The 23624-nt window shown below is 35.3% G+C and overlaps 2 protein-coding genes and 1 pseudogene across 3 annotated transcripts in view; 2 read left to right on the top strand and 1 right to left on the bottom strand.

Annotated features, from left to right (window-relative positions):
- Positions 1-23624, top strand: part of LOC138124872 (uncharacterized) — a 93546-nt gene that overhangs the window by 25851 nt on the left and 44071 nt on the right. The window lies entirely within an intron of this gene.
- Positions 4706-6387, top strand: LOC138124880 (homeobox protein extradenticle-like; annotated as a pseudogene).
- Positions 7950-9438, bottom strand: LOC138124878 (uncharacterized). The gene is made up of 2 exons (XM_069040063.1): positions 8502-9438; positions 7950-8452 (listed from the first exon to the last, which is right to left on the bottom strand). The coding sequence occupies exons 1-2, from the start codon at positions 9297-9299 to the stop codon at positions 8021-8023; spliced, it is 1230 nt and encodes a 409-aa protein (XP_068896164.1). The 5' UTR covers positions 9300-9438; the 3' UTR covers positions 7950-8020.

Here is a 23624-nt window from a genome sequence, read left to right as displayed (position 1 = left end):
GACACTAAAATGCGTGCGAAAAAGGACCTTTAAAAGACTAAAGCTTTAAAAGTTGTTTAGGTAACAACAAATTCATCTACATTTTGAACAATGATAAATACACATTTATACACAATTTATAGCAAATATACATGGCAACGAAACAACAAAAATTGACCATTTCTATATCAACGATAAATGCCACATTACTTCGAAGAAGGTATTTCAATTTACTTTTTTTGTTATAATTTTCAGATTGTAGTGCAGATATAATAAAAAATAGGGTATGATATACGTTTATAAGGGCCTTTAAAGCACTTGCGACGTAAAAAGCTCTCTGTTACGCGTCGTGCTCTTAAACTGGTCGCGCGTGCTTTAAAGGCTTCCTTATTAACTCATCGTCACAATTAACTGTAGCTGCCTACTTATGTATAGTAATTAAGTTATTATTGTATTATTGTATTTATCCTGTTTCTTGTAGGGTTTTCTTTTCAGTATTTTTCTTTGTATTTTCTGATACGATGTTACGTTAGATTTGTGTATCCTTTTTATGGACTGTATGGTCTGTTGGGAAATATACAGCCGTAGAAGCTTACGCTGCACGTTTTCCTGCAAATGTATTTTTGCATTTGGTGAATCGCGCTAGGAATACGGGGAATTTAGTACCTCAAACTAAAGGAGTTGGTGGTGTTACACGAGAGGTTCGCACTCCATAAAATGAAGAGGCTGTTCTTCAGACTTTTGAGGAAGACGGAACGTTAAGTATTAGAACCGTCGCTAGTATGTTTTTGACATTTCAAAAAGCACAACACAGCGGATTCTAAAGGATAATCGACAACACGCTTATCATTATACGCGTGTACAGAATCTCTTGCCTGAAGATCTTCCTCTCAGAGTGCAGTTCTGTGAATGGTTACTGCAACAACATGAAGCAAATCCCAACTTTGTAAAAAGTATTTTATTTACGGATGAATGTTTTTTCTCAAGAAACGGAACATTTAACATTCATAATTATCATGTATGGGTAGACGAAAATCCACATCATGCAATTCATGTTAATGCATTTCAACATCGGTTTAGCATTAATCTGTGGGCTGGGATTTTAGGAGATTCATTGGCAAGTGTTGATAAACAAACGATTATCAGATAAAATATTGACTGTAGAGTTACAGGTTGGTCTGTTTGAATTTCCTCCAAGATTAAATGGTGAAGTCTATGCCAATTTTCTTAATGATGAATTGCCTGATCTTCTAGACGATGTGCCATTGCAACTCTTGGCACATCCCTGGTTTCAACACGATGGTGCTCCAGTGCATTATACAACTCAAGCTCAACAAGTCCTTGATAGAAGATATCCTGATTCTTGGATAGGACGTGGCAGGCCAATAAATTGGCCGGCTAGGTCGCCTGACCTCACACCTTTAGACTATTTTTTGTGGGGTTACATGAAAAACTATGTTTATCATGAACCGGTGAACTCTTTAGAACAACTGGATGATAGATTGCATGAAGCTTTGGCAACAATTACACCTCAAATGATTCAAGGCGCCCAAGCAAGCTTAATAAGACGAGCACGCCTTTGTATTCAAATTGATGGAGGTCATTTTGAGCAATTATTATAAGAGTACATATCTACGAATTGTTAACTGTTATGGTTTTTGATTGTTTATTAAACTTTTTTTTTAATTCTAAAAAATCAAAACAATATTGCTTTTCTGTTTTACCCTGCTTAAAAACCAGCTTTTGTTAAGGCATTATTCCAATCAAACATGAACCTCAATATTTGTCCCTAGTTTCAAGGAGTGTATTAACGTTTGTCAGCTCAACATTTACGCTTTCATCTTAGGGTGACGTGCCTCAACGCAGCTATTAAAAAATAATGTCACATTGACACTTCATTTCTGTCAAGTACAGTGGACCAGCTAAATTTATAAGAATTTTGAAAAATGTAAATGTAAGTTGTTTCCTAGCAACTAGTCAGATTACTTAATATACCTTAAAACAGGTTGAAAAAAGCTTCACACGATTGGTTAATTTCAATAGTTTACCATTTAAATACCCTACGGCCCTCGACATTTATTCTTTCAAATTTAGTCTTAATTTTCACTCCGGAATACGTTATTAAAATATCATGCGGCAGTTCTGGGACACCCGGTATGTGTATTAAATTGTCATGACAGCTACCTCTAATCGTACATATTATCACAAAGTACAAGATTACTCACTACCAATATCTAATCCTGCACAATAGTGAATTTAGAACCTTTGGAAATCGAAAATAGTTATTTATTTAACGAGTTCGTGTGTAATTTGGGCTTTTTTTGGCATGAGTGGGCCAGTTTAAAACTCGAGTGAAACGAGAGTTTTAAAGGTCCACGAGTGCCAAAAAAGCGCAAATTACACAAGAACTAGTTGAATACAACGTTTTTTTGTTCGACGAGCCCCCCCAAAAGCTCCAAATGGCTGAAAATCTTTAAAATTAGCTTGACGTTTCGTTTTGACAAGTTGTCAAATTCATCAAAATCCTTTCACACAGGAGAAAATTCTCAAATTCTGACAGTGTCGAACAAAAAAAATATTTTAAATCCACTACGGTAACATTGCAAGGTAATGATGTACGAGTACACCTTTGTTTACATTGTATTACCGTTAAAAATAAAAATATAAATATAGAATATAGCCTAAGGGAGTCCGTTTCGGCTCCGGGACGCGAGGGTCGCGGGTTCGATTCCGACCCACGGCGAAATTAAAAAATTAAAAAAAAAAGGCTATATTCTGTCTCGTGATTCGGAAGTCACGTTAAGCCATTGGTCCCGGTCTATTGAGTTGGTCATCATGCCCCTCATAGATTTGTAAACCAGTCCTAGACTGTGTAACAAATTTTTTTAATTTTTATAATTTATTTTTTTGTCTGAATATTTTTTTCCATATTTTTTTCGTGTACATTTAAACATCCTGGATACGGTAGTTAGTACGCCATTTTTGGGACACCTGTATATTATTATTATTATTATAAACTTGTATCATAATATACCATTATGTACTTATTTGGTGTCACAATATGCTACAGAACGGCCAAAAATCAAATACAGTAGAAACTCCATAATTCGTCAGGTTCGGGACCGGCTGGGTGACGAACTACGAAAATTGACGAATAGAGAAGTACAAAAAAAAATAACTGAAAAACATTTTGAAGTACATAATGTACTGTTTTTAGAATTTTTGTTGACGTAACTACATATGTACGTAGTATTGTGTCTTTTTTTCACTTTATTAACATCGGTTATAATTACGGATTTACTGTGACGAATTACAGAACATGACGAATTAGCGAGTGACGAATTATCGGGTTTCTACTGTTTATTAGAATTCCACTGAACTCCTGATATACGTTCTTTTATAGATACTTTGTATAAATTTGATCCGGTCTAGCAATATGCAAATTTTGCTGGAAAAGTGGAAACACAGAAAGTTCTAGAAATAGTAAAAAGGTTAACGTGATTGTTACAATATCAAATTACGGATTTAAGACAATTGATTGGCCATTTGGTCAAGAAGGGGTTGAGAAAGTGGGGTGTTTCGGGGGAATGATCGAAGAAGGCGAATCCACTACAAATCACTTCAGTTTTGATCTTGTGCAGATTGAAGACGTCAGTACCGAAAGTGACCTTTTATGCACGTGTTATAAAAATTGCAAGGTAAATGAGTTCTCTAATTCTTTTATTTTTGTTCCCGTTTAACTTTGACAGTCGTTGTAAATTTATTTCTTTCATTCAAAATAAATAATCTTTGAGAATTTTGAATTAACTACTAACGATAGCATAAACTGAATTTGATTGCAGTAAGTATTTGATTTTTGATTTGATTTTTCGTACAGTTCCTCATGTTGACTTATGCCATACTTTTTATGGTTCTTTTTTTATCACTTATAATACAGGGTGCGTCCTAAAAAACGCCGCAAGCCATATCTCCGTCATTTGTGGCTCGATTTAAATAAAACAAAAACTGGAATAAATCATTTTAAAAACACTATAGATAGGCACAATGTAAATTTTTTTTTAAAAAGTCATTTAAGGTCAGATGATAGTCAACTTTGTTTTTTCAAATAGATTGGTATATTTTTTTATTTTGATTTTGAAAGAGATTATTTTTCTGAATCCAACGATATGCCACATGTTGGAATAAATAAATAAATAAAATAGCATTATTGGAAGTTTTTTGTTCGAAAAAAACCAAGTACTATCGCGGCCAAAATACTTTGGTCGTCACTTTTTGACACTTCAAATGTAAATCAAGTATTAATGTCAATATACATGACAATTTCAAATTATTCTTGTCAAAAATATGGCACCTTCAGTTTTTGATAAATATAGAATCATCTTACTTGCTTCTGAAGGTTGTCTAAACCGCGACCATGTTGATCTTTTGCTTTTGAACCCTGCCTCCGCAGCTGGGATTTACCCCACCCGTATGACACTGATAGATTAAAATAATTTTGACAGTAGTAAAAAATAAGGTTAAACATCCTAAAGTTTGCTTTACAATTATATGTCATTTATGTCACATTGACGACCAAAGTATTTTGGCCGCGATAGTACATATACTATGGAAAACAATCCTAAACGCAATATGTATTTATTACACGTTCTGTCATATTGTTTTATTTTTTATCTTCAGAAAGTATTGTTATTGCGTTTAGGATTGTTTTCCATATTATATCTGATTTTTTTCGAAGAAAAAATTTCCAATAATGCTATTTTATTTATTTATTTTCGCGGTTACTGTTAAATGCATTCTAACATGTGGCATATCGTTGGATTCAGAAAAATAATCTCTTTCAAATCGGCATAAAAAATATACTAAGCTATTTGAAAAAAAAAGTTGACATTCATCTGACCTTGAATTACTTTTTGAAAAAAAAGTCTATATTGTGCTTATAGTGTTTTTAAATTAATTTATTACAGTTTTTGTTTTAATTAAATCGAGCCATAAATAACGGAGATATGGGTTGCGGCGTTTTTTGGGACGCACCCTGTATAATAAATAGTAGCTTATCTGCTCCTGACGCATCCACTTTACATCTTTTCCCACATGAGTAAAATGTTTTTGTTTTTAAGGAAAATACTGCAATCTCGCCATCTTCGAGGAGATAAGTTTCGACTCCATCAAACAACTCCTGCTCACCGACGACGTCCCCATCAATTGTGCTGCCATTTGTCTGCTGTAACTGACTTCGTCCATTTTATTGTATTTTGGTCTTGGTTGGTTGTGGATCCTAATTGAATTTGTAAGTGTGTGGATGCAAATGGAGGATCCGGGCAGGACGATTCGACACCCTGAAGAAGAATTGACGCTGCCTCAACCGTATATGAACGCCCAAGAGACCCAACTGCGCAAACAAGTCTTCGATGACATTTTGCAACAAATAATGAACATCACCGACCAAGACCTCGAGGAGGCGCAAGCTCCGAAATACATGCTCAACTACCACCGGATGAAACCGGCCCTGTTCTCAGTCCTCTGCGAGATCAAAAAGAAAATCGTGTTGTCCTCGGGCAACAAGCGGAAACAGGAACTCCCAAACGGGCAACTCATGGGTTTAGACTTAGACAACATACTGATCGCGGAAGGCATCATTATACCCGAGAAAGGTGGTGTCGAGGGGGCGGCCGCGCAATCGTTCCAACCAGGCAACGTCATCAAACACAAAGATTATAGAGCCAAACTAGCGCTCATCACACAGATCTACCACCAAGAGCTCGAGAACTACGAACATGCATGCAATAGGTTCACGACGCTCATGCTGAACATTTTACAAGAACAATCGCAAATTCGCCCCATCACCATAAAAGAAATGAAGAGGATGGTCCAGATCGTTCAAAGGAAATTCGTCACGATCCAGATGCAGCTAAAACAGTCGACCTGCGAAGCGATCATGGTCCTAAGGTCGCGGTTTTTGGACGGTCGAAGACGACGGCACAATTTCGCCCAACAGGCCACCGAAATACTCAACGAGTATTTTTATTTGCACTTATCCTTTCCGTATCCCAGCCAGGAGGATAAAGAGGAGTTGGCGCGAAAATGCGGTATCACAGTCAGTCAAGTGTCCAACTGGTTCGGCAACAAGAGGATTCGGTACAGGAAGAACGCGGCGAACATGGCGGCTGGTGCGGCACCCCTACACCCATGATGTCTCCAGCGCCGCTCCAGGACCCAGGAGTCGGTGGGTACTCCATGTTCCACCAGAATTCCGCCGGCGAACCCAGTAGCTGCGGATACAAAAAGAAAAACTAAACTTCAAAAAAAAGTTATCAAAAAATTGTCCTGTGCAAAAGGGCGTTATTCAATATTTTCGAGAATGTATATAATTCAGATATTTGTATTGGTAATTACTAATTAAACGTTTAAATATTAAAACTAATCGGCAATTTCACTCTGCTTTGGAAAGATGGTTCAAAAAAATTCTGCCATTTCAACTCGTCAAATTATATTGATTTTCTGTTGGCTGCGCTAATTGTAAAAAAAAATTCATAAAGCATTGTAGTGATACAAAACTAATAAATTAATCCAAGATTATATCGGGCGTTTATTTAAATTTATCCTCAAAGTTGCCGTTAAAGACTCGATTGTGAACGAGCCACTCATCAGTCTGTCATCAACTTGCAGTTAAAAAAGACAAACAACGCAAAAAGTCAGGAAGTACACTATGGTGTAAATACTATACAGGGTGTAATCGAAATACACGGAATAATTTTAACCACGAACTACTGGCTTCATGTAGAACTCGGAAAAAATATTTAAAAAATAAATTGACATTTAATTTTTGAGGTACAATTTTTTATAGTTGTTTTTAGTCTTCTACGTTGTCCCACAACCTCGTAGGTAAAATTTCAGCACATTTTTAAAATACACCCTTGTATAGCATGTTTTATAAAACGTATTATCCGTTGATATCCGCACTGTCAGGTTGACAAGCTGTTGGAAATATTTAAAATCCCTATTATGCTATCTTGGTAATTTACGTACAATAATGCTGCCACATTAGAGAAGTACATATAAGAGTCATTTATCTATTGCTGATGTTCCTCCAATAATTATTTCTTTTGCCGCGTCCGATTCAGAATTAGAGAAGTACATATATGAGTCATTTATCTATTGCTGATGTTCCTGCAATAATTATTTCTCTTGCCGCGTCCGATTCAGAATCAGAATTGGAGTTCTATTCTGAGGAAGATTCAGATGCAATACCTTAAATAACGTTTATAACCCAACTGCTTTCTATCTGACAGCAGTGATTTATTTATCACTACATTTAATGTACACTCAAAAGAAAAGTCGAAATTTTGATGTACAGTCGATGGACAAATAAAACTGGGACAAAAATGACAATCACATAAGTCAAAATTTACAAATTTGCATCGTTTAATTACGGCTTTATCACAAATAGGTTAACTTTGGTATGACATATTATATAGACACTGACAAATATATTGACAATTCAATGATCTGATTTACATAGATTAAATTTTAAGTGTCCCAGTTTTATTTGTCCACCGACCGTACATTCGACCATTTTGGATAAAAAATGACACTGACAGTGCGGATGTCAGGTGAACGGATAATACACCAATGCGGTTTCCTTGTTTTAAAGCATATTTCCTAGAGGTCACGTCGCATTGGCGTACATTTTATAAAACATGATATAAGTACAACGGTGTATTTTAAAAATGTGCTGAAATTTTACCTACGAGGTTGTGGGACAACGTAGAAGACTAAAAGCAAATTGTATTTCAAAAATTAAATGTCGATTTATTTATTGACAGAATTTTTTAAATATTTTTTCCGTGTATTTCGATTACACCCTGTATACCACCTTACGTTATCAGAGAAACGTTTTCTAGGAGTTCACCTAGCGTGTTGGCCAAAAATTTAGGTAGTCTTCACCAATTAATTGTTAAATATAAAGATCATTTAAATTTTCACCGACGATTTCAACCCACACTTTTATTGAAAACATTTTAATTTACATTACATTACATAATTACAAAATACCTTGCTCTGCGGCATGTTTTACAATATACAACATTCTGCTTTTAAGACTAGACTGATTCTTACTTTTATAAGAAAATGTTTTCTCAAAACCACTTACTGCAGTTTCAGCCATATCGGGAGCTTCGTCCTTATCACTGAGAGCAGCTTTAACCGCTAACGCCGTAAGCATGAACCCGTATTTTCCAAATAACTTAAAATCATTAAGAAATTGAGAAAATGGTAATATTGTTTCGGCATCGCTTCCTAGTTTTTTCAATTGTTTGGAAAAGCTATTGTAATATATTTTCAACAAGTCATCACAATGAATTAGATCTTCTTCAGAGCTGCAAGCTAGTATGAAGTAAGATACGTCAACAGCTGGACTACACACTCTGGTAGTCTGCCAATCCAACATGGCTACTTTTAGCTTTCCATTTTCTCCCTAAAATTTGATGGATTAATACATGATCATTCAAAGTAAGATTGTCCACCTCAGATTTAAACATGAAGTTATTATTCCAGCAGTCACCATGAGTAACGACAAAAAAATGTCTTGCGTCATATATTAATTCCTTCAGGATGTATAAAATTTGGTTCTTGAAATTGTTCAGTTTGTCTGCTACTTCTGGTGTCAACTCAGATTTCAGCAATTCATAAGCTTCGTCTAGTGGATGTTGAAAAAACTTTGTTGCGTCAGTTTTTTCTGTAAATATCTCCCAAACATCCTGGATTCCTTCAACAACTCGTTTAAATGTGTCCGGCTGTTGGTCTTTAATTGCCGCCGAAGTTGCGTGAAATTTTCCATATTGTTCGAGAAGCAGTTTAAGATGATCTCTTGGCAGTGGCTTTGTTCTATCAAACAAGTAATAATTTTTGATTTTTAGATTTTCAAGAACTACGACCTCTAAGTCTTCGGCCGTGAAACTTCCATAACACTTGGGAACACTGTCAAAAACATCGGTAATACCTTTGTCTGCTGCAAATTTCCGAAAAACGGGTAATATGTCCATATACAAATTAATTTCGTTTTCGAAACTTGCTTTGACTGGTACACTTTCCCTCAATGCTTGACTCCTCTTGCTACATTTTAATACCAAATGATACACTTGCGACGAATTATTTTTAGTTAAACCAGACACAGTAACGAAAATAACTTCACCCATGTAGCCGTCACCTTTTTCGGAATTTCCTGTGCGAGTTACGGTAAAATCTACAAGATTTTCCTTTGCCAGAGCGCATTTCAACCATGATTTTATTTCATCTTCTCCACTGTTTGATGCAGTATTCATTTTAACTCAAACTGTCAACGCGAACTGATCGTTGTAATTATTAATTATCTCTTGACGATGCTCTAAATTCGTTCTCTTCTGATCTACTATTATATACGCACTTGTTATCTCCTCAATGTCAAGTTTCTTTTTAGTAATCATGACAATGATAACAGAATTTATTTTAAAACAAAATAATTAAATGTACACAATGTATGTTACATGACAATGTACAGTCTTATATCTATAAGTATCAGATAAAGATTTTGCTGATAGTGTTCACGGTTGCTGCAAATCAAAATGGTATCACGTCATATTGGCGCTATGTCATTTCGGTGCAAAGACAAATCGGCGCCAAGACAAATCGGCGCCAAGACAAATCGGCGCAATGGCCGCAATGACACATCGGCCAAAGTTGGTAGAACTGACTAATTTGTATAATAGGTTGCCTCGTTGAAAATTGCGGGGCGGGGGGGAAAGTAACTCGTGGGTGTTCGAATAGAACCCAAGGTTTATAAGCTCCGTGGAGTTTATTGGGTGGCTTTTTTGGCTTTATTCTAGCGAGGGAACACCTAATGCATGATCGACAGACTCTGTCGTAAAAGTTTAGTACACTGTAACTTTTGTGGGGGGAAAAAATTCAGACTATTACTTTAAATGGCAACGAGGCAACCTATTATACAAATTAGTCAGTTCTACCAACCTTGACATCGGCGCACTAGCTCTGCCATCTATTGGTGCGTAGTTTCTTCGCATGTAGAACTCACCCCGTCAGTCACTACCAATTGTTTATAATTTTGCACTGCAGGCTAATAATTAATTCTAAATTTTAATTTTATGTTTCATTAATTAGTTCTTTTAACTAGGTAGATTAATTTTATTATATTGACAATTATTTTTTTACTCTATTAAAGTGTTTTTATTAGGTAACAGAGTTCATTACCCACAACCCAGTGAATAAAAATTTCAAAACTCACTGCAAATATCATAGCAACTAGTACCGAGCGATCAACAATTATTCAGATCAAAGAAGCCTCTGAAATTTTGGACGTATATATGTCCAAATGAGAAGTTCAGACGTTCAGATTGCTCTGGAAAGAATACTGGTAGGTAGGTACAGTATGTTACAACAGACACTTCCAAATCTCAAATTTTGATTGTTGATTGACTTTTGGAAGTGTTTATAGTAACATACTGTACCAGTATTCTTTGCACGCGATTATACCTGTTCCAATTTAAATTTGGATATTTTGCCGAAACTCGGCCAAATAGTCAGCAGCTATGTATGTACTATCGCGGCCAAAATACTTTGGTCGTCAATATGACATAAATGACATTCAATTGTAAAGCAAACTTTAGGATGTTTAACCTTATTTTTTACTACTGTCAAAATTATTTTAATCTATCAGTGTCATACGGGTGGGGTAAATCCCAGCTGCGGAGGCAGGGTTCAAAAGCAAAAGATCAACGTGGTCGCGGTTTAGACAACCTTCAGAAGCAAGTAAGACGATTCTATATTTATCAAAAACTGAAGGTGCCATATTTTTGACAAGAAGAATTTGAAATTGTCATGTATATTGACATTAATACTTGATTTACATTTGAAGTGTCAAAAAGTGACGACCAAAGTATTTTGGCCGCGATAGTACATATGTTCATTGTTCGTTATTGAAAACTTGGAAAACACCATTATGTATGGAAGTAAGATTCAATAATGAATCTTTTATATTCTAAAGTAACAACCATTTTTCCGTTAAAATTTCATGAATAGTGACAGTAGTTTACGTTTATTAGCTGAGTTAGCAAAGATACGAAAGATCTGACACTGTCAAAGTAACAGTCGCCCCTTATCTAAGTAGGTAATTGTTGATCCCACGGTATATGAAGTTCAATCCCAAATTTTAATGCAATGAAATCAAGTATACAAAGTAATAATTGTAAAAGTCAGTTTGTCAAATAACGAAACTTATGTGTAATTCATCATTACCCACTCGTCGTATTATTATATTACTTTGAATAAAATAATTAATAAGCACTTCATATTTTGACTATTCGAAATTAGCGTCGAATTGTCGTTGCGCCGAATTGTCGTAAAGTGCGTCTATCGATATTTTAAAACGACCTTTTGCTTCCTTCAGTGGTTTATTGCCCGCTAACAAAGATTGTCGTAAAAGTGGTGAGTAACTTATCCTCAATAATTCGCAGGTACTATTGGGGACACGGAAAACTGGGCAGATTTGTCATTCAGTTGTTAAAAATTCTAAACCATACCTTAGCTACTCATAACCAAGCTGAAATTAATTTGACAGTTTTTTTGAAAATATCAATCACAATGACAGTAAAGGTGCATTTACATTGACACTTTTTGAAATGACAATAGCAGATTGCCCAGGATTCCATGTCCCTCATTGTACCATCGAGAGTTTTTGTTACAGGGTAGGTAAATAATCCCCTAGTAATGAGACCATCATAAACGGCCCAAAATGTTATTTAGTGTTTAAAAAGTCGTTTCAAAATATCGATAGACGGACTTTAGCGCCGAATCATCGTAGCGCCGAATCGTCATACGCTGAATTGTCGAATTATTGAGAACCATTTGTTTTGTTGGGCGTTAAATTTTAGTTAAATACCAGTATATTTAACGTTTTTCTTAAACCGTGCTAAACTATACTGGTGAAACTCTTTCTTTTTAAAGTGGTTTTTAGGCTGAGTGGAAGTTACATTTGTTCACCTTCTTAGAAATTTTTACAATCGAAGTGCCCAAAGCAGGTATCAGCTTGACAACAAAGGAGATTAACGAAACCCATGTTCAGGGGAACAACCATATTTACGAGCAGAGCTGGTTCTTATTTAGTTAATTATTTATTATTATTAAATTAAGGCCCGGTTTATTCACCTTCAAGTAAATTTATCTGGCCAGTAGTTGCTATAATTTAGAATCTGCTATTGGTGGATCCATGGTAATTACCGTTCAAATAAAGTCACTTGAAGGTGAATAAACCGGGTCTAAGTTAAATTGCGGAGGCAAATCTTTTACGGAAGTTTGTTTAAGGGATTAAGGAGTAATTTAGAAATTAAATTTTTGATTATGAGAAGACCCACAATTAGTACATCGGTCATAGACAAACCGACACCGAACTTCTATTTAATAACTCATTGTGTAGATCAGCTGATATGGATATGGTTTTGGAAATTAATAGAAATGGAATCATATTTTTTAAAAAGAAATTGGATTGGCCTGAAGGGATAAGTTGTTTCAGTAATGGATAGCGTAGCCAACAATTAAATAGAGTAAATGAAGTAAACTTGATGCCTGTTGAATCTGTTTTGACGAATGATCCAAATTGATTATAAAAAAATTGTATAGATGTGTAGAGGTTGCGTTATTGTAATCCCAAAACATTGTAAGTTGTACCTACATGCGAACACTTTAAAAAGCAGTCTTACAAGACGCTCCGTGTTGACTAATCCCATGTAATGTTCCTATTTGATATTTAAAAAAAATTCCCCTTCTTCTCTATAGAAAATTATTCCGTGTTTCATGACGATAACGGCCTGAAAACTAGCGAAACAAACATTTCCTCCTTCGTAATCACATTTACATCGTTAGTCTTGATCCGATTTAGAGTTGAAAACTTATCAAGTTTGTTTTTAAAGGTAATACAATTTATTTTGCCTTTATTCAAGCAGGATTTGTTGGTGATAAAGCAGTTTTCAGCACGTCTAAACTAAATAGTAATTTTAAGTATCATCATTAGATATATTTTATCGGTGAGAGAAAAGTTTTAATTCACGAGCGATGAAATCGCGGGTGGATTAATTTCCTCGAGCCGATAATTAAATTTTATCGTCGTGTATAAAATGCAACCCACAATACATTTCCAAAGTTAACGAGGAGGTTCGTTTTTTTTTTATTTAAAAAACATAAAACATAGTTAGCTGTGGAATTTCGTAAATTTTGACAAAAACGTCATTCGCTTGGTTAAATGAAATTGTGAAAAAACAAAGAGTTTTTGGGAAAATGTCTATTGTCTGCATAAACGCGCAACATTGTTCGAATACATTTTAATTGTCGTATTTTAACTTTTTCGTAAATGTCAGTTGTGGCAAATAAAATTATTTCGAGCAAAGCCATCATGGATTCATAATTTCATTTTAAAACAATAAGATATTTAAAATAGCCACATTAAATTTGGAAATGTATTGTGGATTGTATTTTCAATTCCACCGGGCTCATTATCGTTCGTGAAATACCCTGTAAGTATATTTATTTTAACAATAAATAAAAGAATTTCGTTTGAGAATTCTCTGAACACAGTTTCAGTGTCATATGAAAATTCTATTTTTTTAATTTTTGTCCAATTAAACTATCTTGTAAACGATGTCCGAAGAGATTTTTACAAGAAACTACTCTCTTACAAATTAATGTTGACGTTACATTTTTTCAGGGGCCACCCAAGATTTGACGAGCTGTAGCTACTCACCGTACCTAACGGTAAATTTCAAATTTTCAACCCTGACAGGAAAAATGTTCTTACCCCCTTCCAAAATTTGCTTTGGCCGCCCTAAACTATTCGTCGAGATCATTTCTTTACAAACAGTACGGTCACAGTCACAGATAATTTAGGTTCTCCAAGAGTGAGTGATTTGTGTTTAGTTCCTAGTTTTCACAAAATATGGCTTCTGGCGATGAATCTTTGCCAGTAAGTATAATAATATATAACATATACCGGGTGTCCACTCTCAAAGTCGAACATAGGCAATTGACATTGTGCATTCAGTTTATTACAAAGGAAATATGCTTTAAAACAAGAAAACCACATTGGTGTACACTTGCTTTCAAAACTTTCGCGTACACATTCAAAATCAAGTAACAACGATTTCGCAAAATTTAAGCAGTGTGAACGGGTAATTTTGAAATTAGGTTAAAGGTGACATTGACAGCAATTAAAAAAATCATTATCGGTCTTCTACTCACGGTTCCTTCTTGTTTTCCACCTCTTCTTTACATACTTACTTGTAGAACAGTGCTTTTATTTAGCCCATTATGTGTAGCAACCCTTCTGATGGACCACTCTTCTTCTAATTTGGAAAGCATCAAAACTTTGTCTAGTTCTGTCAGTCGACTCATTTTGACTTTTTAAAAGTTTAAATGTCAGAGTTGATTAATTACAGCCCTGATTTAAAACAGCGAAAAATAGCTGTACGGGAAAGTTTTGAAAGCAAGTGTACATACATTTTATAAAATATGATATACAAGGGTGTATTTTTAAAATGTGCCGAAATTTTACTTCCGAGGTTGTGGGACAATCTAGAAGACTAAAAGCAATTTAAAGAAATTGTATCTCAAAAAGTAAGTCATTTTATTTTTGGACAGAATTTTTTAAATATTTTTTCCGAGTTCTACATGAAGCCAGTAGCTCGTGGTTAAAATTTTGCCGTGCATTTCAGGGCCACCTGTAGTGAGTTGTTGCTACGTGATCACTGCATTTCACGACACTTTAAATTCAAACCATAAAATTGTTCGTCTGGTTAAGTATAATTTTCCTAGCATTATGTTTTAAACTTTTTTTAAATTTAAAGGGCAAAATAGAAAAAATATTTTTTCACTACTAGTCTCAGAAGGCGTCATTATTGACTCTCGAACCGACCCCAGAAGTAGAATTTCTCTCCCTTGGTTAATAATAATTTTCATTATTAACCAAGGTCAACAATGAACAGCCGTCACTTAGCAACGAAAGATTTTCTTTGATTTTATTGGTTAACGTAGACAGACGATTTTCAATTTTCATAGCAACCGTTGAAAAATGAGAACTCGGATCGTCGCATCGGACAAACAAATTTAATTAATAATTATTATTAGAAAGGGTTTTAACGGATCTAGTAGTGAAAAAAATAATATACAGGGTGGACCATCGTATGGCATTTTGGAGATTTAACCTATTTCTAGTTGTTAAAAAAAAAATTAAACTTACAGGTAACAATCTTCAATTAAAGTACTACACCATGGTAGTTTTATTTTTTTGAATTAAGTTTCTAAACAGCGTCGGGACGCTATAAAGTGAAAAAATTCAGAAATTCAAAAAATTTTTTTTGAATAATTACATTTAAAATATTATGGAAAATGTATTCCCGAAATTTAAAATTTGATAGGAACCTTTGATTTTAAATGAATTGAGATTTTGTGATTTTTGTCGGCAAAGTATAAGGGATTTATTGCTGTAACTTCTGTCCACAACAAATTTGCGTTCACAATGCCCGCTGTAAAGTATTACAACCAACCATAAATCACAAAAGGTATCTCTGACGAGCCGAGGGTAGTCTTTATTTCGGGGGCGGACTTAAAAAATTTTTTCGTGCCTCCGGCCGGAATTTGGTAAATTACAGATCTCGAAATCGTCCAGAAACACATGCATTGCCGGCCTAGTCCGGCTAAAAGTAGGGATTTTGAGTTGTCATCGGTTTCGGTTGGCATTTGTTATCAGAATTCTATCAAACGTCAATGTTTGTTCTGTGGATGGCTCGTTAAAAATGTTTTTCTATTTATAACAACGTACAAACTACAAAGAAGCATAATTTAACTAAAATTAATTAATTAAAATTACGTTTGGAGCCACTTCTTGAATATAGGCTGGTGTATTTATTACAACAAATGTTTCAGGAAAATGTCAAAAACAAAACAAATTAATTAAATTTAATAAATGTCACGAAACAAGAGCGATGTTGATTTTAAAATTTAAATGTTTAAATAATGTAAGTGTTGCCAACACAAAAAAAGTCCCTAATACCAATTATTAAAACAAGTGTTTTAACTTCCATTTAACAAAAATCCGCAGAAGTCGCCATGAAAAATTTTGTGTATCACACGTCCAGAAACTGTTTTACGAGCATTCGTACTTACTCGTCTATCGACTCGTACTGCAAACCGTACTCATGCTCGCAAACGTGCAGTTTCTGGCCTTGTGATACAAATAACTATTGTTAATCCGATTTAGATAAAATAAACAAATACATAGTTGATTTTTAATTTATTTTATTTTACATTAGATGTTCAAAATGATGACCTTCCTGTTCGATGCAAAGTCGCAAGCGTCTCTTAAAATTTGCTTGAACGGTAGCCGCAACATTCAGGTCATTAAATTCGCGGAAGGCGGTAATTAGTCTTTCCGTCATATTATCTCTTGTTGTCGGTCTCTCCCGGAAAACGCGTTCTTTGATGGCACCCCATAAGAAAAAATCTGGTGGTGTAAGATCAGGTGATCTCGCTGGCCAAGGTATGGGTCCGCCTCTACCAATCCAATTTTTGTACTTTCACGTAAAGAAGATAATAATAATTTAAAAATTTGATGATTTGGAGCACGGTTTTGCGGAAACCTCGCGGCGTAAGTTTCAGCGGCCAGAGTAGCGTCTCTGCCACATTCACCAAAAATTAGTATCATTTCAGTATTTTCTTCAAATGAATATTGAAATGGCATAATTACTGTTCAGAATTAATTTCACAAAAACTACATACCTCAAAAGCACGTCCAGACTGTTGGAAGTTCAATTTTGTTACAATCAGGTAAATTCTTAAAATAACAGCAGGCAGGTAAATTTTCAAATAAATCCTTTTTCCTAGTACTTAACAAATCTAATAAACCCAGAAAATACGCTTGAGTAGATAAGATTTAAATAGTGGCTACTTAAATTTTCAACTAATCTTGTTTTTACCTGGATTTCAATAAGTGGGTAAAATAACTAGATAAATGTAATTTGTCTTCGATGCTTAATATTAAATGAGTAAGCAAAGCTGTTTTAACAATGTCGCTTTCAAAAATTTAAAATAGAGAGTTTTAAATTTTATAGAAGATTTAAGTACGGGCCTGGATCTTATTACTCATAGCTCGTGTCGATTGTACCTCAGAACCACTTTTACTGGGGACAGTTGTAAATCAGCCTGACACAAGTTGATGAGGGTTGTCATTTAAGAACTCGGCCATAAATAAAAGTGTTATCCATTACATTATTTAATATTTCGGTTTATTCAATCACTATACCAATCTAAATTCCGTTTTGCATATCATCATAATGTACGCACTACGTAGATGCAGTGGAAGAAAAAAAAAACTGATAGCTTTAATAATTTGATAATAAATTGCTATCAAAATCAACTTTCACCACAATTTTGTTTTCTAAAAAATAATTATGCCATGTTGTAGTATCAAAATTGAAGATCAATTCCTCCAATTTTCATCTTTTTTGGACCATTTTAAATAGGTTAAATTTAAAAATGCCATACGATGGTCCACCCTGTATACCGGGTGTCCCATCACTTGTGTCCCGTAGGAAAATGACTTTAAAACTAAATTATATTTATATGAAGGTATTATAGATGCATAAATACTGTTCACCGCCACAAAAATTGGGTATTACTTTTTTGTTAAAATTAATTACCTAGGTACCGGGTGTCCCATCACTTGTGTCCCGTAGGAAAATGACTTTAAAACTAAATTATATTTATATGAAGGTATTATAGATGCATAAATACTGTTCACCGCCACAAAAATTGGGTATTACTTTTTTGTTAAAATTAATTACCTAGGTACCGGGTGTCCCATCACTTGTGTCCCGTAGGAAAATGACTTTAAAACTAAATTATATTTATATGAAGGTATTATAGATGCATAAATACTGTTCACCGCCACAAAAATTGGGTATTACTTTTTTGTTAAAATTAATTACCTAGGTACAGCAGGCAAAAAACTATCACTCTAAAAATTAAATTTTGTTCAATGCAGTTCAAATTTAGTATACGTTTTGAAAAAATGGTAGAGCAATAAAATCCCTGATTAGAATTTAATTAAAATGTTTTGATGTAAAGATATTTGCTTAAATTAATTTGGGCCGTTCTATTTTATGAAAATTTATTGCAGACGAAGATTTATGAGGGGTTGCAGTGTGTTTGACGGCGTAACAAAGGCAGGTACCGCTGGAACCCTCTTGAATGGTCTTCGTACCATAAATTGCGGACAAGAATAATACCCACAAACTTAACTTTGTCTTCCATAAATTTTTATAAAGTAGAAGGACCCAAATTAAATTAACCAAATATCTTTACATCAAAACATTTTAATTAAATTCTAATTAATTTAAATTTAATTTTTAAAGTGATAGTTTTTTGCCTGCTGTACCTAGGTAATTAATTTTAACAAAAAAGTAATACCCAATTTTTGTGGCGGTGAACAGTATTTATGCATCTATAATACCTTCATATAAATATAATTTAGTTTTAAAGTCATTTTCCTACGAGACACAAGTGATGGGACACCCGGTACACCACGCTAGAGAAGACAATTTTAAGCCTCGCTTCTTTATTCCCCTCGAAGCTTCGCTTCTCGGGGAATAAACTACCTCGGCTTAAAAAAATGTCTTCTCTACCTTGGCGTATAATACATTATTATTATACTCGTTTTATAAGCCATTTTGTCGCACTTGTTTGCTTTATACGGGGTCATTATAAATGTTTGTAACAACTAGTGGGCGTAGCGGCGCACCTAAAACATTGTGCACAGCCACCTACGATGGTATTTCTACAATCATTTATAATGACCCTGTATATACAGATGTCCCCAAAAAAGAAGACGAGTCCATAACTCCGTTATTTATTTGAAGATTTTAATTATCTGTACACCAAATTAAATGGTTGTTAATAGGCTACAAAATGGCCTAATAAATTCAAGTATAGCTCTATGGGCTTCAAGGGTAAACTGTCAAAATGTTTTTTTTTTTAATGGGAATACGTATTTGTTTGTACTAATTCTGATAGAGATTTATATTCTAAAAACAACAATGTATCACAAATATACACTTAAATACCAAAAATTCACAAAAATTTTTTTTAAAAAACGCTACTATCGTCTATGTTCCATTTTGCGCTAAACATTGGCGGCATATCTGCGCAATCCCACATGTTATTATTTGTCATTTGTTTTTCCAGCTACCTTAATTTGGTTATTACACTGTAACGCAGTGCATTTTGATAGCTTTTCGCTTGATGCTCGTCATTTTTTGTTTCAAAAGTTAGTGTTATTTTTTTTAATGTGAAGTTATACTTGCGATACATTGTTGTTGTCAGAATTAAAATCTCTATCAGAATTACTAATAAAAGGTATGTAATCCCATTTGAAAAAAAATATTTTGACAGTTTACCCTTGAAGCCCATAGGGCTGTACTTGAATTTATTAGGTCATTTTGTAGCCTATTAACAACCATTTAACTTGGTGTATAGATAATTAAAATCCTCCGGTAAATAAGGGAGCTATGGACTCGTCTTTTTTTTGGGACACCTGTATAAAAAACACGTGCGACAAAATGGTGTCTTATAAGACTCGTATAATAAATAACTATTATGCACGATTATATTATAATTTGACAATTATGCACAAATTTTCTTGAGATAAACGTCTTTTTATGGCCCACGGATCACTTTATGCCCGTGGGCATTAAAGATATGTCAAATAAAAGTCAAAAACATTTTTGGTGAAATTAGGAAAAAAATTGCCACTTAACTTAAATTTCCTAATCCCTGGGATTACTCGATACTCGTTTATCATTTCGTTAATGAGTTTATAACCGAAAATTGCAATTGGCACAATGGCTACGGGTGATTTCACCGTTCCCAAGGTTACGCGCAAAACTAAAAACTTGACGGGAGCACTACGACTACGCGGTGCAAACATCCCGTGGTGTGGGCAGACATTTATTTATTAATTTTTGTTAAATGTTAGGGTTTTAGGTCTTAATCATGAATAAAATAATGTATGTACTGCGGGCGTGAACTGGCTTTTATGGCCTTCAGCGCGTTTTTAGCCCTCGTTATCACTCGGATTCAAAATCACACCTCAGGCCATAAAAGCCGTCTTACGCCCTAAATACATAAATAACTATTATGACACTTCCCTATTTTTTGCATAGTTGTATAGATTATCAAATTCCGTTTGGCACTACCGAGTGATCAACAATGGGTGGTGTTAGGTACGGCGCCAGAAAACTACCTGGACGACCGTCTATATAAACCCATGTTTATGTAAAAGGGGCTGACACGCTGACAGTGCTGACACTCTGACACTCAGACTCTTAGCAGTACGACCAACAGGTCAATTGTTCATTTTTTCAACCAAAACCTTGTTGTAAATAAGTTGTCGTAAGTTGTACCAATATAATACAAAAACACCGTGAGTGTTTTAATTCCGAACACGGAACCCCAAACGTGTCTGGAGGAAACCCCCAGACTAGATCGGCGTCGGAAACATCCGCGACCGAACATATGGTCCTTCGAGAGCCGGATTCAGCAGATCCACCACATACACACTTCAGCGTGGAAGAAGAATTCCATCAACAATACTTCTACCGTCGTTGGAGAAACAGTCAACGCGTCAACACAACAACAAAGGTCAGTGCATTCCTTTTCATCATTTCCATTTCCATTCCAATTGATCATTCTCAGCAGTGTGTCAAATTGTTTACATTAATTTAAAATTGACAATCAAAACAAACAATCATGGCAGAAATCGAAATTAAGTCATTAAAATCGAAGCGAGCACAGCTAAGGGCGCGACTCACAAGATTTGCCACTTTCATTCAAAATTCTGCGAATCATCATAAACCAAGTGAAATCAAAACACGTTTAGATGGCATACGAGTCATTTTGAGTGAATTTGAGGATGTACATGCACAATTAGAGTCATTAGATCCATCAGAAGTCGACGAAGCAGACATTGAAGAATTTGAAAACGAGTATTTTAAATTTATTTGTGAAGCTCAAAACCTCGCAAGTTCACAAAATCACAATCAGGTAGCAGGTAGCAACCCCTCAGGCGTCACTAATGCAACGGAACTCGCGGTTCAGGTAAAATTACCAAACATTCAACTACCGGGTTTCAGTGGTGATTTTACAGACTGGGTAACTTTTAGAGACACATTCATCTCGCTTATACACGAAAATCAGCATTTAAGTTCAATTCAAAAATTCCACTATTTACGAAGTAGCTTAAAGGCAGTCGCATTAGAAACAATAGAGCACCTAACGTTATCCGCTGATAATTATGTCGCTGCATGGGAGTTACTAAAATCGCGTTTCGAGAACACGCGATTAATTACACAGCATCATGTGCGCGCGATTTTTGCATTACCCGCGGCAAACAAAGAGTCTAAATCCCTGAGACAGTTACTGCACGGTTTAACTTCAAACATGAAAGCACTAGAAGCGATTAATCGACCTGTTCAACATTGGGATGATTTATTGGTTCATTTGATAACAACAAAATTTGATCATCAAACCACGGTAGCATGGGAAACCAATCTCACAAATCAACCACCGGACACAGATGCGTTAACGAAATTCTTAACACAAAGATGTCAAATGCTAGAATCACTAGAAATTAATGTTGCGCATAGAAACGCGTCAGCGAATCAAACAAACAAAATCAACAAAAATACAAATTCACGGCAGTTCTCAACAGCTCACGTAAGCGCAAATAAACGAGCCAGTTCATCAAATTAATGTGTGATCTGCAAACAACAACACCACTTGTACCAATGCAAGGAGTTTTTAGCACTTTCTGTAACTCAGCGAGTAGGTGAAATTAAAAAACATCAATTATGTTTAAATTGTTTGAGAGCCGGGCATATATCCGAGAACTGTTTAGCAGGCAATTGCAAAACTTGTCACAAAAAACACAATTCATTGTTGCATTTTCAAACCACAGAAAGTGTCTCTTCTGATCAACCACTCACGGTTGCGTCAGCTACTCATCATGTTCAAACACACGACAAAAACATCGTACTATCGACAGCCATAGTTCAGGTCACTGACAAAAACGGGAATAAGCATCAGCTAAGAGCTTTATTGGATAGCGGATCGCAGTCAAACTTTTTAACGGAAAACGCAGCGCAAAAATTAGGATGTCATCTTAACAAATTGAACTTGCCCATCATCGGAATAAATCAAGGCGTGACAACGGTCAAAAAAGCCACAAATATTCAAATTCATTCAAACCAGAGTTCGTTTAAAACATCCTTGTTCTGTTTAATAGTGCCCAAAATCACGGAGAATCTTCCATTGGTATCACTCGACGTAAAAAGTTTAAATTTACCAAACAACATCAGATTCGCTGATCCTCAATTCCACGTTTCGCGTCCGATCGACCTCTTAATAGGAAACGAACAATTTTGGAATTTAATCTGCATAGGTCAAATACGTTCAAACAAAGCCCCAACGCTGCAAAAAACACAATTAGGGTGGATTATCGCGGGTGAGATACCACCAACCAAATCAAAACCAGTTGTTTGCAATCTAGCTCAAATTTCACTCGAGCAACAATTAAAACAATTTTGGGAATTAGAAAGTTTTGACCATTCCAAACCGTTATCGGCTGACGAAGCAATTTGTGAAGAGTTTTTTCGGAGAACTACACAAAGAGACTCTACCGGACGGTTTATAGTGCGATTACCATTTCGGACAAATCCTCCAAACCTAGGTCCTTCCAGGAACATAGCGGTAAAACGGTTCTACTCGGTGGAAAACAAATTGAAAAGGGATAAATCTTTACACCGGGATTATAAATCATTCTTAGACGATTACGAAGCACGCGGACATTTAGAACGTTTGTCGGAAGGCACCTTGGCAAATTTACCTGCCACACTCACGTATTTTTTACCGCATCATCCAGTTTTCAAACCTGAGAGTACCACCACAAAATTGCGTGTTGTTTTCGATGGCTCCTGTCAATCGAGTAACGGCAAAAGTCTTAACGATAACTTATTCGTGGGACCGGCGTTGCAACAGGAATTATTTTGCATCCTAACTCGGTTTCGTACACATCAATATGTCATCACAGGTGATATCGAGAAAATGTATCGGCAGATACGGGTGCATCCTGATGATTGCAATTACCAATTAATCTTATGGCGAGATCAAACGAATACTGCCATTGAGACATACCGGCTTTTAACAGTGAGCTACGGTCTAAATTGCTCACCCTATCTCGCCCAGAGGTGTTTACAAGAACTAGCGGTTTGCAACGCGAAACGATTCCCCGAAGCTCATCAAGTAATTCTTCGGGATTTTTACGTAGATGACCTGCTTACGGGAGCAGACTCTGTTGACGCGCTCATAAAAATTCGCGAAGAAGTAACAACAATCCTCTCGGAAGGGGGCTTTCAACTACGAAAATTCTCATCAAATGCCAAAGCAGTACTGCAATCGTCCAATGAAATAGCATCAAACGAAATCATCTCATTAGACAAGCAAGGTCAAAATAAAGTACTAGGCATCAATTGGGACTGCAGTTCAGATAACTTCAGGTA

The sequence above is a fragment of the Tenebrio molitor genome, chromosome 2, assembly GCF_963966145.1.
Source record: "Tenebrio molitor chromosome 2, icTenMoli1.1, whole genome shotgun sequence".
Lineage (NCBI taxonomy): Eukaryota > Metazoa > Arthropoda > Insecta > Coleoptera > Tenebrionidae > Tenebrio > Tenebrio molitor.
This window is presented reverse-complemented; position numbering and strand designations above follow the sequence as displayed.